The sequence below is a fragment of the Bufo bufo genome, chromosome 4 (assembly GCF_905171765.1).
Source record: "Bufo bufo chromosome 4, aBufBuf1.1, whole genome shotgun sequence".
NCBI lineage: Eukaryota > Metazoa > Chordata > Amphibia > Anura > Bufonidae > Bufo > Bufo bufo.
In genome coordinates, this window is record NC_053392.1 from 512156798 (window position 1) to 512171491 (window position 14694).

The 14694-nt window shown below is 44.1% G+C and overlaps 1 protein-coding gene across 2 annotated transcripts in view; it reads right to left on the reverse strand.

Moving 5' to 3' along the window:
- RALGAPA2 (Ral GTPase activating protein catalytic subunit alpha 2) overlaps positions 1-14694 on the reverse strand; it is a 344341-nt gene that overhangs the window by 108050 nt on the left and 221597 nt on the right. For both annotated transcript variants that reach the window (XM_040429694.1, XM_040429695.1), the window contains exon 37: positions 3331-3458. In XM_040429694.1, coding sequence (XP_040285628.1) covers positions 3331-3458 — 128 coding nt within the window. The remainder of the gene's footprint in view (positions 1-3330; positions 3459-14694) is intronic.

The window sequence follows — 14694 nt, forward strand, 5'->3', positions numbered from 1 at the left end:
TTGCCCTGACTCTGCCGTTTACAGAAACACCCAATATGTGACCGTAAACTACTGTACGGCCACACAGCGGGGCGTAGAGTGAAAGGTGCGCCGTTTGGTTTTTGGAAGGCTGATTTTTATGGACTGGTTTTTTGACACCATGTCCCATTTGAAGCCCCCTGATGCACCCCTAGAGGAGAAACTCCCTAAAAGTGACCCCATCTAAGAAACTACACCCCTCAAGGTATTCAAAACTGATTTTACATACGTCGTTAACCCTTTAGGTGTTGCACAAGAGTTATTGGCAAATGGGGATGAAATTTGAGAATTTCATTTTTTTGCCTAATTTTCAATTTTAACCCATTTTTTCCACTAACAAAGCAAGGGTTAACAGCCAAACAAGATTGTATCTTTATTGCCCTGACTCTGCCATTTACAGAAACACCCCATATGTGGCCGTAAACTACTGTACGGGCACACAGTAGGGCGTAGAGTGAAAGGTGCGCGGTTTGGTTTTTGGAAGCCAGATTTTGCTGGACTGGTTTTTTGACACCATGTCCCATTTGAAGCCCCCCTGATGCACCCCTAGAGTAGAAACTCCATAAAAGTGACCCCATCTAAGAAACTACACCCCTCAAGCTATTCAAAACTGATTTTACAAACTTTGTTAACCCTTTAGGTGTTGCACAAGATTTAATGGAAAATAGAGACACAATTTCAAAATTTAACATTTTTGGCAGATTTTCCATTTTAATATTTTTTTTCCAGTTACAAAGCAAGGGTTAACAGCCAAACAAAACTCATTATTTATGGCCCTGATTCTGTAGTTTACAGAAACACCCCATATGTGGTCGTAAACTGCTGTACGGGCACACGGTAGGGCGCAGAAGGAAAGGAATGCCATACGGTTTTTGGAAGGCAGGTTTTGCTGGACTGTTTTTTTTTACACCATGTCCCATTTGAAGCCCCCCTGATGCACCCCTAGAGTAAAAACTCAAAAAAAGTGACTCCATTTTAGAAACTACGGGATAGGGTGGCAGTTTTGTTGGTACTAGTTTAGGGTACATATGATTTTTGGTTGCTCTATATTACACTTTTTGTGCAGCAAGGTAACAAGAAATAGCTTTTTTGGCACGTTTTTTTTTTTTTGTTATTTACAACATTCATCTGACAGGTTAGATCATGTGGTATTTTTATAGAGCAGGTTGTCGCGGAAGCGGCGATACCTAATTTGTATACATTTTTTCTTTTATTTATGTAAGTTTTATACAATAACTTCATTTTTAAAACCAAAAAAATGTTTTAGTGTCTCCATATTCTAAGAGCCATAGTTTTTTCAGTTTTTGGGCGATTATGTTGAGTAGGGTCTCATTTTTTGCGGGATGAGATGACGGTTTGATTGGCACTATTTTGGGGTGCATATGACTTTTTGATCGCTTGCTATTACACTTTTTGTGATGTAAGATGGCAGAAAATGGCTTTTTTTACACTGTTTTTATTTTTATTTTTTTACGGTGGTCATCTGAGGGGTTAGGTCATGTGATATTTTTATAGAGCCGGTCGATACAGACGCGGCGATACCTAATATGTATACTTTTTTTTTATTTATGTAAGTTTTACAGAATGAGTTCATTTTTGAAAAAAAAAAAAATCATGTTTTAGTGTCTCCATAGTCTAAGAGCCATAGTTTTTTCAGCTTTTGGGCGATTATCTTGAGTAGGGTCTCATTTTTTGCGGGATGAGATGACGGTTTGATTGGTACTATTTTGGCGTACATGCGACTTTTTTGATCACTTTTATTACCTTTTTTGGGAAGTAAGGTGTGCAAAATTTCAATTTACTCATAGTTTTTATTTTTTTATTTTTATGGCGTTCACCGTGCGGGGAAAGTAACATGACCATTTTATAGATCAGGTCGTTACGGACGCGGCGATACCTAATATGTGTAGTTTATTTTATTTTTTTAATTTTTATTCAGTGATAAATGTTTTTTTTTTATCTTAACTTTTTTCACTTTTTTTTACATTTTTGTGACCCAGACCCACTTGGTTCTTGAAGATCCAGTGGGTCTGGTGTCTGTATAATACAGTACAGAACAATATATATTGTTCTGTACTGTATTTTACTTACACTGAACAGATCTGTGCTTTTAGCGTAGATCTGTTCAGCACCATGGACAGCAGGACGCCTGAGCAGGCGTCCTGTTGCCATGGGAACCCTCCCCGTCTGCTCAGAACTTCGCAGACGGGGAAGGGTAAGCACGGGGCTGAGGGGGGCTCTCTGGGGGCTCTCTCCCTCTCCATCGGGGGGCTGCAAAGGAACAGCAGCCCCCCGATGGAGAGGGAGGGAGCTCCCTGATCGATGACAGTTAACTTTTTCCATACAGCGGTCCGTACGGACCGCGGTATGGAAAGGGTTAAACGGCTGACATCTTCACAGATGTCAGCCGTTTATACCAGGGTGCCAGCAATGTGCTGGCACCCTGGTATAACCACTAGAAGCCAACGATCATTCATGGGGAGGCGGGCGGGGGATCGCGATCCCGCCTGCCGCACCGCCCGCCTCCCGCAACGCCACCACCGCCTGCGACACCCCCCCCCCCCCCCGCACCACCCGCCGGCATAAAATCGTGCAGGGGGGGGGGGGGGTGAAAAATATTTATTTTAGCCACTCTAAAGTTTCTGATCCCCGCGGTCAGGGACCGCGGCGATCAGAAACTGCAAAAAGCGCAGCAAACCGCAGGTCTGAATTGACCTGCGGTTTGCGGCGATCGCCGATACGGGGGGGTCAAATGACCCCCCCCCCCCTGCATTGTTACGGGATGCCGGCTGAATGATTTCAGCCGAAATCCCGTTCCAATTAACCCCTGGGGCGCCGGAATACAGATTTTAAGTCAGGACGTACCGGTACGTCCTGGGTCCTTAAGGACTCGGGAAATAGGGCGTACCGGTACGTCCTAGGTCCTTAAGGGGTTAAGGACAGCACCCTGCCCTCAGTCTTCCTTAGTGAATCCATGTCCTTCTAGTTAGTCTTTAAGGACAGCACCCTGCCCTCAGTCTTCCTTAGTGAATCCTTGTTAATAGCGATGCTGCAAAACCCCATGTCATTACCCCTCACATGAACCAGAAAGACGCTTGAAGATGGAAAATGGAACGTGTCCACTCAATGCAACACCACTGAGGACGAAGACAGCACATTGACTTCTCTTCCAGAATGACTCCAGTCTTCTTCCAACTCATGTGAATATCTTCATGTGACACCTACCTGTGCACGGTCAAAATAGCAAATGAAAGCACTTACCAAGTCCAAAGGAGTTGTTCTTCATGACATAACTTAACATAAAAAGGATACAAGCTCTGGTAGAGAGGGATAAGGGACTTGACAGCTCTGCTGGCATTGATACAGGTTGCACACACAAGAGTTGGCAACAGCTTTTCTGTCACAATAGCGCCGTCAAAAAGGGGACCGAAAAATGGCACCTAAACAAAACCACAAAGACAACAGCATTTTAGGCAGATTCATGTACAAAGACAAGCCTAGGCAGCATTCGCTTTACAGATGGAAGATCATTACATGTTCACAATGCATCCTTCTTCAAAGTCAATTCCTAGAGGTAACATCTTTAGGATATGTTCACATGTAGTGGATACACCAGCACAAATTTAAGAAATCTCATCCATGTTGTGAAAATATACACAGTGCAGATTTTAACTCTATGGAAAGTCAGTTTATGTTCCACCCTTTGAAGCTTCCAAGTCACACCAAAAACATGGAAATGGAGCAGAAATTCCGCAGCGGAAAATACGACATGATGGCCTTGGCCTTAGGGATATCTCCTTTAAACAAATTAAAGGGGTTTTGCAGGGTTGGACCCAAGATCAGGGAGGGAAGGGGGGTCCAACCCCTGGCACCCTCACCTTTCAGCTGTTTGAAGAAGCTGTGGCGGTCATTCACTTGAATGGGACGAGCAGTTGTAATTACAGCGCACCGACACTACGATCTAGACCGCATGCAGTGAAACACTGAAGAAGCCTTGAGCGCCACAGCCTCTTCAAAAAGTTGATTGGTAGAGGTGCAAACTATCAGACCCCCAGCGATCCGATATTGGTGACTTATCCTGAGGATAGGTCATCAATATACTAGCTTTGCACAACCCTTTAAAGAGTCACCGTAGTTTCACATAATTTCATGTAATAGAGAATAGTGTAAATAGCAAATCTCTAAATCACTTCATTTAAAAAATCTGCCTGCATTCACCTGAAAAAAGTTGTAAAGTCATAGCCACCAGAGGTCTCACTTCCACCTAACTTGCAGTCTACTGCGTGTTAGTTAGGCTAGATGTCTCTTTGGTAACAGAGACACAGAAGACGATTCACAGGGAATGGGAGGGTGTCAGAGCTATCTGAGCTCCTGAGCCTGATAGAAGAACTGCTTCTACACAGATTCTGAAGAGCATAGCAGCTACTGTGTGTCTGTAAGTGAGATCTCTCCCTCCTTATCAACTTTCTGAGCTCCCTAGAAAAAAAAACCATAGTGGGAAGTAAGAGAAATGAGGTCACTGCATACAATACTGAAAGGAGACACCGCCTGCTTGTGAGAGAAATGCATCTAGCTGGGCAGGGGAAACCAGGAATAATAAAGGCTGTGGAAGACATTAGGGAAGCCCCAAAAAAGACCTGCTCGTTTACAGTTATGATTCTAAAATCAAGCACAGGCACTATGCAATTTTTTTTTTAAACTCAGGTATGCTTTAAGAATCAATCAAAAGAATGCTGAATGTAAAAGTACATAACAGTTATTCTGCAGCATATGAGCGCCATTTTCTTCACATTTCTTAACCCAAATTCTCATGAATATTCATTGAAGGTTCTGCCCCTACTAGGATCTTACTGAGTCATTCCCAGCCCATCTAGCTGCAGTCCATGATGCACAGGGTGGTTACTTTGGATATTAGCTGGTGGTTGTAATAATGTGACTTGATTGTGTAAGTAACAATAAAGTCGGAGCAATTGGATTTGTATTTTATTTTCTTGAAGACGTTTCACTAGTCATCTGACTGGCTTTCTCAATTACAATGGCATTAAATACTGGTGACTTAAAGAGGACCTTTCACCGATTCTTACCCTATGAACTAAGTATACAGACATGTGGAGCGGCGCCCGGGGATCTCTCTGCACTTACTATTATCCCCGGGCGCCGCTCCGTTCTCCTGCTATGCCCTCCGGTATCTCCGTTCCCTAAGTTATGGTAGGCGGAGTCTGCCCTAGCGCTGGCCAATTGCATTGCAGAGCTCACAGCCTGGGAGAAAATAACCTCCCAGGCTGTGAGCTCTGCGCTGCGATTGGCCAGCGCTAGGGCAGACTCCGCCTACCATAACTTAGGGACTGGTATCTCCGCCTACTATAACTTAGTGAGCGGAGATACCGGAGGACATAGCAGGAGAACGGAGCGGCGCCCGGGGATAATAGTAAGTGCAGTGAGATCCCCGGGCGCCGCTCTACATATCTGTATAGTTAGTTCATAGGGTAAGAATCGGTGAAAGGTCCTCTTTAAGTATCAAGTTGTTTTTGCACTGACCACCAGGCCTAATAATAGGTGCCACTTCCTGGTCTGTACAGATCACTTTTCAACAGTCATCTCATTACAATGACAGGCAGGATTACAATCACAGATATAATCTATACATAGATAACACAGGATCCACCATTCACAATAGGTGATATCACAACTTATCTGCTCCTTCCTGACCTCTGCACAGATCACAGTGCATAGCCAGAAAGCTCTCATAGAAGTCAATTAGGTCCCCTCTCTACACTACTGTATTTATGGCCCATGACGGCTGCTGTAAAGTAGATCTGTAAATGCTATTAACAACAGATAAGGCAAGATGACAGCCCCTCATAATCATGTCCAGGAAATGGAATAAAAAAAATGTACAAGCACAAAATAAAAACAGATTACCGTATTTTTCGGACTATAAGAAGCACCTAGGATTTGGAGGAGGAAAATAAGAAAAAATATATTTCGCATCACACCTTAGAGCAGACCTCCAAATCAGATCACCATTCTTTATCAGACCTCAGACCAGAACCCAAATCAAAGCCACAACCTCCATCAGCCTCAGATCAGAACCCCCCCCCCCCCCCCCCAACCACCATCTCCCTCGGATCAGCATTCCATCAGATCCCTCAGCCTCAGATTACACACTAATCAGACCCCAGGCCGCAATCAGCCTCAGATACATTATACACTGTCACAGGTTGCTGTTAGGGGAACACTATTGTCACTAACAGCAGGCTTACTGTACAGACAGCCTTGGGATCCTTCAAAGGATCTCAAGGCGGACTGTGGATCACTTCCCAGGTCTCTGAGTCACTGGGAAACCCAGTGATCCAATTGAAGGGGGAATCCCCTTTGATCATGCCGCAGTACAGATCACAGCATGATAATAGAGTTAAAAGGATTTTCCAAGACTTTTATACTGATGACCTATCCTCAGGATAGGTCTTCAGTATCTGATCAGTGGGGTTCTGACACCTGGGACCCCCGCCCTTCTCTGTGTTTACCAAGCACAGTTCTGTACACTTGAATGGGGCTGATCTGCACCTAGGCCATGAACATGTCATCATTGGCTTAGGGAAAGCTGTGTGAAGGCCGTGACGCTACTGCAAGCTCAAACAGCTGATCGGCGGAAGTCTCGAGTGTTGGACCCCCACTGATCAGATACTGATGACCTTTCAGAGGATAGATCATCAGTATTAAAGTCTCAGAAAACCCCTTTAACACCCGGGAACAGAAATGCCTCCGACCCTGGCTGTGAAGTGCAGGATGCGCTAAGAACCCAGACTCTTCGTAAAACACTGCGCAGTCAACTGGTAGTGGTCGTTAAGTGGTGAAGACAAACATGGATGCTTGGTGACACATAAAAGATGCAATCACCCAACAAACAAGTGTTTACTGGATAGTTGGGCGATCACAAGGATGCATATTTACATGGGCCAACTACCTGGAGTGTATATTCATATGAATGTTTATCCCCAGTATTTGTCCTGATCCTCCTCCTGTATAAAAGGCTCTCCGAGTGGGATAATTAGCTTATAGCAATACACAAATGCTCATCTTCCGTCCTGTTATGATAGCAGCAGTATTTTTTGAATTATTAAAGAAACAAAAAGGGCCATAAAACAACCACAAATAACAGGAATCAGATGAAAACAAGTTATTCATAAGTGCTTTCATTTGTTTCGTTCCTGGAGGAAAACAAGAGATGGGCCATGCGGCGACTAGTGACATTTGACAGGGGTCACAAACCGTTCTCCACACTGCCAGGATGAATGGGGAATCTGTTTTTCTGCATACATCAAGGGATAATAGAGTAGCATTAGTAATAAAGAGGAGATGTAGAAGGCACAAGCATGCCAAAGAAATGCTGCACCATTGTTACATGCTAGGAGACAGATATTCAGTATACAGCCCCGCCAGTTGTTACCGAAAAGTGACAGACACGCATCTAATCAGCATCCAACATTAGGAGAGGGAGACCAGAAAGAGAAAGGGGGGGGGGGGGGAGCAAACAAAAAAAAGGAACATATATGAAGCCTGAGTATCGATCGGCCCAATCACAACTGCCTCCTATCCTGAAGAGCTCAGCAGGGCAGATTGAGCAGCTCGCCATAAGAGACAGAATGCAGCCTCGGACTCCACTCCAGCACTTTGATAAGCTCACTTAGGTCCTCCAGGGAGAAAATGGCCAGGTCTGACACCAGATTTGCACCATCTGTTCCCCTTTGCCTATGTGTACAGACCAGTCCTAACTGACCATAGCCAGCTCACACACAGAGGGGTGCTGGATTTAGTAAAACACCATTGCAAGAGAAGAAACACATGCTGCTTAAATTATTAATCTAGCACTTAAAAAGCTAGCTACATGCCTTCAGGTATCCACACCGACACAACAGACTGGAAGCGCTGAAATGCATTTAGGCAAACAAAACCTAAGAACATAAGGGAAATTTCGGGGTTTGACACTGAAATAGTTAAAAAAAAGAAAATAAAAGAAAAAATCTCATTGACTTGCATATTCCGTCAGGGCTAATAAAAACATGTAATGTTCATTCCTTTGCATATGAAGGCTGGGGCTGCACACAGACCTACATGCCTCAAGGGATATTTCCTAGAGTTATTTTTCAAAAAAGAAGGCAACCATCTCAAAATGACAAACCTGAATGAATAACCACGTGCTTTTATAGTGGGTTGTTTTAGCTCCAGTTTCAAAGAGGTTTTCCCGGATTTATATACCGACGACCTATCCTCAGGATAGGGTAACAGTATCGGATCACTGGGGATCCAACTCCCACCATTCTCATCGATCATCTCACTCTGGTGACTGCTCTATCACATGCCCTAGACGCAGCTCAGTACCATTCAAGTGAAAGGACCTGGGTTGCAATACCAAGCACAGCCACTAGATGATGAACGCCACTGTGGTTGGTATGCTGTGAGGAGCCTGCAGCACTCACCAAAGCGCCACTGCCTCTTCAAACAATGGTGGCTCAGTTGGTTGTCTGACATGATCTTGGTGAAAACACTTAAAAGGGTTATCTGGAAGACATGGATAGTTATTCAAGGGAACTGGTCACACTGAACAAGGTGTTTGAGCTGCAGGCAGCTACACCAGATACACCGCCGCTTCTAAATGTAAGACCGCTTCCTTGCTGTCTAACATTTAGACCATTTTTGATGCCTAAAACATGCGTAGAAAATGGTAAATGAGACTGGCCCACTTTGTTCAGCCTGGCGTGAGCAGACTGCGGCGCAAAGGACCTTTGTGCCACAATCTGCGCCAGAGATACACCTGATTTTGGCGTATTTCTGTTTAATAAATGACCCCCATGATGTTTGAGTCTTCTTCTTCGGACCCTAAAAGGGCAGAAGACTCTTTTTATTAACAAAAACCTGGATGTTACCCTTAGAACCTAAGGGCTCATGCACTCGAGCGTTGTTTGGGTTCGCATCCAAGCTGCATTTTTTTGCGGCTCGGTTGCGGACCAATTCACTTCAATACTCCGTGTGCGGTCTGCATCCGTTGCCCTGCAGAAAAATAGAATGTGTCCTATTCTTGTCTGTGCGGACAAGAATAGGCATTTCTATTATGAGCAGAACGCGCACAAGGGGAGCATCCGTGTTTTGCGGATCCGCAGTTTATAGACCAAGAACCCCGGCGCGGTCGTGTGCATGAGCGCTAAAACTGACATTAAGCCAATAGCATCCTGCCACACGGACCTATATGTCTTCACAACATACCATCTGGACACAATTAAGATGCTCTGACATGGGGAAACCAAAGCAATGGAATTCCTTTGTCTAGATGACGTCCCCTCTGCAGCCTTCGTGCTTTTATGTCAAATACTGGAACCTACGATAGGCATATCCAAGACTTAATTATGTTTAATTATTCATACTATAACACCTGCTTTTTACCATTTTTTATACATATTTTTTTAAACCCAACAACCGCTTTAATGAATAAACTCGATCATGGGTGATCTCTTCGGCACGTCTGGAGGGAGCAGCAGCTGAAATAATACGTTATCCCTCGCCTAGATAGTTCTAAAAACTATTTAAAAAGTTCTGACCAGAAATATATATCAAAAATTATACAGTATTATGCACGTATATTTCGGTTGTGTGTGTTTTTTTTAAAGACATGGCGGACGGTGCGAGCACAAAAAAGACCGACAGTCCACGTCAACGACACTAGTTAAAACACTTAGGAAGGGGTAAATTATTGTACCAAATGACTAAGAATTAATCTCCAATGACTAGCTGCAATCTGACGAGGCATCTGTGTCCCAGGGAGCCTATACCGTGTCCCTAGCGGTATGCACGAGGTGGAGAGCCTGCGTGCTCGCCTTTGTCCGCCGTGGCAGGCAGCTTTTCACCTCATTGTATGGAATACCCTCAATACATCTGTGACGCGTGGAATGCTTTCATTCAAACAGACTTACTATTGTCTTTTTCTCCGCAGCTTGGTGGAGCAAAGGCTGCGTTACGTCTGTGATAATTATATCGCCTAATTAAGTTAAAAAAAGCAGCACTTGGATTTCTATGTTTAACAAGGGGACAAAAAAAATAAAATCTAATGTTATTGTATTAGACCGGCATCTATCAGAACTTTATGTGTCGCTGAATACGTGGTCAGGTGCCTCAACTCGAATGCAAGCAAAAAGACTAACATTATATAAAAAGGCCAAATGTTGCTGTGGATCCTGTAACCCGATAGACAGGACAGCCTTTTCATTTGATTAGGGAATGCAATTTAAATACCAGGAATGAGGCCAAATAGCAGACATCTCCCTTACAAGCTTCTCCCATACACCCTGGGGTCAGTAGCTAGTGAACAAAAGGTCAGCTGCACTTGCCCTGGAAATGTCTGGATACAGTTTATTGCTTTGTAATGGCTTTGTGCTCTTTTTAAATATAGGACTACCGTGACTATTCAAGTCGTCTCGCTGTGCGCACATCTCTAGTAAGACGGCATCAGTGGTCACTTTACTTTCTGCTTTCCATCTTCCCTGGTAACAAATACTGTACTTTGTTAGGTCTTTATTTTACAGCAAAGTCCATATTAAGCACCCACCGACTACGACTACATTCAAACAGTTAGGGCACCTCTGCATTTGTCAGGTGTCAACATGTTTCAGTGCTGCCGCGCAACGTTTTTTATAATGGCAGTCTTTGGTGTTGCACCGTGACATGCTGCGACTGCCAAACGACTGTTGTGTCGCAGTCGAATGTCGCAGTGTTTGAATTTAGTCAAAATCGGTGGATGCATAATATGGACTTTGCTGTAAAATCACAGTATGCGTAAGGACAAAGGGGCGTTTTAGACGAAAGGTCTTAATAAAGCCCCATCGCTGGCGGTGGATCGCCGAAGTTATGAAGAGGCCTCTTCATAACTTTGGCGTATCCAGCACCGCTTCTAAATGTAAGACAGCTTCCAAGATGGTAAATAAGATGAGCCTGCCGGCCTATCCCCTTCTCCGCCCACTTTTTTTAGACCTGGCGTGAGCGGGTGAAGTCGAAGATTGTGCCGCAACTAACCATTGCACCACAATCTTAAATATGCCTAATTTAGGTCCATTTCAGCTTGATAAATGACCCCCAAAGTATTTTTTTTTATAAATGGTATAACCGTCACCATGTAGTTGTACCCTTAGGCCCCTTTCACATGAGCGAGTATTCTGCGCCGGTGCAATGCGTGATGCGAACGCATTGCGCCCGCACTGAATCCGGACCCATTCATTTCAATGGGTCTGTGTACACGAGCGTTGTTTTTCACGCATCACATGTGCGTTGCGTGAAAATCGCAGCATGTTCTATATTCTGTGTTTTTCCCACAACGGTCACCCCATAGAAGTGAATGGGGCTGCGTGAAAATCACATCGCATCTGCAAGCAAGCGTTTTTCACGGGTGGTTGCTAAGAGATGTTGTTTGTAAACTTTCAGTTTTTTATCACGCGCAAAAAAAAAACGCATCAATGTGCATTTCACCCGCACGATAAAAACTGAACTGAACACAATCGTAGGCAAAACTGAATGACCTTGCTTACAACATTGCGCATTTTTAACTAAACGCTTCCGAAACACATGCGGACCTAATCCGTATCGCTCGTTTGCAAGGAGCCTTAAGGTCCCTTTAGACGGGATAATTCGGCAGACGACTGTTGGGAAGGAAGCGTTCCTTCCTAGCAATCGCCTACTCATCATTGGAGGAGACTGCTGTATATACATGCAGTGATCTTCTCGACAGTATTGGAAGGAGCGATCACTAATGCTATCGTTCGTCCCCATACAGAATCATTGTTAGAGGGAACGACAAACAACAATTTAGGTTCCTACACAAATGATCCAATTACCTAACAAACGAGCATTTCACTCATTCATTGGGTAACCGGGGGTACATTTACAGCACCAGATAATTATCTGGTGGATTCGCGGCTGACTTACTTAGGGCACCATTACACATGTGGCTTGAGTCCCGGGCAGCGCATCAGGTTACTGGTAATGGCCAGGCCGTACCTAGACTCTACCTTTGTTTCAAGGGTTTTCAGGGGAGTTTTCACATGGGGAAGATTATGTTTCGAAAATTTCCAGTGCTGAAAAGGAGTTCCATCCAATCAGAAAACCATGTGTAGCTACCAAAACAAACCCATTCAGATGAATAGAACAGATATCTAGTTGTAGTAATCTCTGCAACAAAATCTGCCACCTGTAAAGGCAACCTTAAGGGGGTTTAATCAGAGTTCAATACTGATGGTCTATCCTCAGGGTTGAGCTCTCAGAACCCCAGCTTATTATCTGTTTGAACAAACGATGGTGCTCCGGTGAGTGCTGCAGCCCGCTCACTGCCCTCCAAGCACAGTGCCATACATTTTATAGTGGCTGTGCTTGGTATTGCAGCCCAGGCCCATTTACCTGAATGGGACTGAGCATCAAATAGACCATTTGACCACTGAACAGGATGTCACCCGCCTAGCAAGAGGACGCAGTGCTCAACAGTGTGCCACAGCCTCTTCAAACTGCTGATCGGTTGGAGTGACAGGAGCCGACCCCCCACAGATCAGATATGGATGAACCCTCCTGTGGACATGGACCTATAAGAATTTGGAGCAGATTCAGTGCCAAAAACCCACCGGCAGCTGCGCTGAATCTGCCTCTCATTGTTTTCAAAGGGAGGCTGCGCTGCAATGTATGCAGCTAGGGTTTATAGCCTTGACGAAAGGACGCAGAGATGCCACTGAAAATGGCGGTGGGTATCTGCTGGCGGTTTAGCTCAATCAATGGGGCTAAACGACGAGCAGGTCCACGGCATTCAGACTGAAAAAATGGGGCAGAAACTTGAGGGCTTTTTCCCTCCATGTGAACTAGCCCTAAAACTGTTGGCCGTTGTTCGGATCGGTGCAGGATCTGTGGCAAAGAAAGGAGAAGTGCATCATGGGTCTGGTTGGATATGGCAACAAGAAGTGGTACATACAGGGTGGAAACAAACCAAAATGATTGGTTTTGATAAAGAAGTACCCAGGTTTCCTGTGGCTGCCATTTACCTGAGAGAATTTTGTGTTTCATTTCTCTGTGCGCCATAAGGCGATGACTTATAACTTAAAAATAACCAGCGAACAGGCACTAGAAAGCAATTAACCCGTTAGTAGAAAAGAGAAAGCTCATAGAATATTAACCAATCAATAGATGGATTCAGTTCTCACCAATTAGAAGTATTATTTGAGTACCAATCGGAAGCCATTGTTGGAATATTTGTAAACCAATTTGTAAAACTTGGAGAAGTTACACCCGGCCCATCCTGTTGGAATGGGTATAAATAAAGGGGCTAGGACACGCCAAAATCGGGATCCTGGCGGAAATTTACCTGTTCGCTGACTTCTGTCATTTTCTTCCGTCTACGTCATTCACCCGAAACACATGGCTCTATCCTCACGTGACTGACCCTTGGTCTGCCACAACGGTTTACATGGTGAAAATGGATCAGGAGTAGTGTTGAGCGAAGCGAGCTTCGGATGCTTCATCCGAAGTCACTTCGTTCAAACCTCGGAATAATACCGTCAGGAGATCAGTCTCCGTACAGTATTAAAATTTATGGGCTCCGATGAGCCGAAATAAGTAATTCGCAAAGTCGCGTGTGACTTTGTTGAATAACTTCGGTAGTTGATTTTTGAAGTGGAAAATCACTTGAACTCAGCTTTGGTTCGGAGGTATAGTCGGAACCGAAGCAAAGTTCGGTTCAAAGTTTTAAAGTGGTCCTTAACTTAAAAAAATCAACTACCGAAGATATTCAACTAAATAACGCGCGACTTTGCGAATAACTTACTTCAGCTCATCAGAGCCCATACATTTTAATACTGTAGAGACGGATCTCCGCACACTATTCCAAAGTTTTGAACGAAGCGACTTCTGATGCAGCATCCGAAGCTCGCTTCGCTCAACACTAGTCAGGATAGTCCAAATTGAAAAAAGAAACATGGGGCGACTGCATGAGCATGTGTGTTAAAAACTATAGTAATTCCCAAAACCTTTAACGCATCGGCTGCTAATAACTTGGTGCCAGATACCACAGGACACCTTTAGAGGTCTTGTGTTGCCCCATACCTCAAAGGCAGGCGTTTTTATTGTTATAGGTGAGCGGTGTACTACGGCCATGTTATTTCTAACAGGAAAAGTTTCATATTTACATCCTTATGGAAATTATGCTACCAGAGACATTAATTGCAGTAGATTAATTACTTCTAGAACTATTCTGTACACCTAATTGCAATACATTTGCTACATCATAGTGAACTGAATGTTAAAGTACTTTAATGACTGTTGATTTCTGATTTTCCAGATCCCTCATTTATCCAGCAGTCAGAGCCCTCGACTGTGCTTTCTAGTACTTGAGACTAGGCTTTGATCACTAGGTTTCCCAAGTAGATGAATGCAGAGAACTATTTCATATTCGCAGGTATATCTTATATTCCTCTCAGCTATGGATGGGGGTAAGAAACCGGTAAGTCTTCTACTTAAAAGGTATCCATTTACCGCCACGATTCTATCCAGCTCCGACCCTTATGTTTTGTGGAGGTGGGTACTGTTGTAGACAAAAGCTTAACAGTTCTCTATCTACAACATCTCTATCACTGCACAAGGTTCTGAGTCATTTAT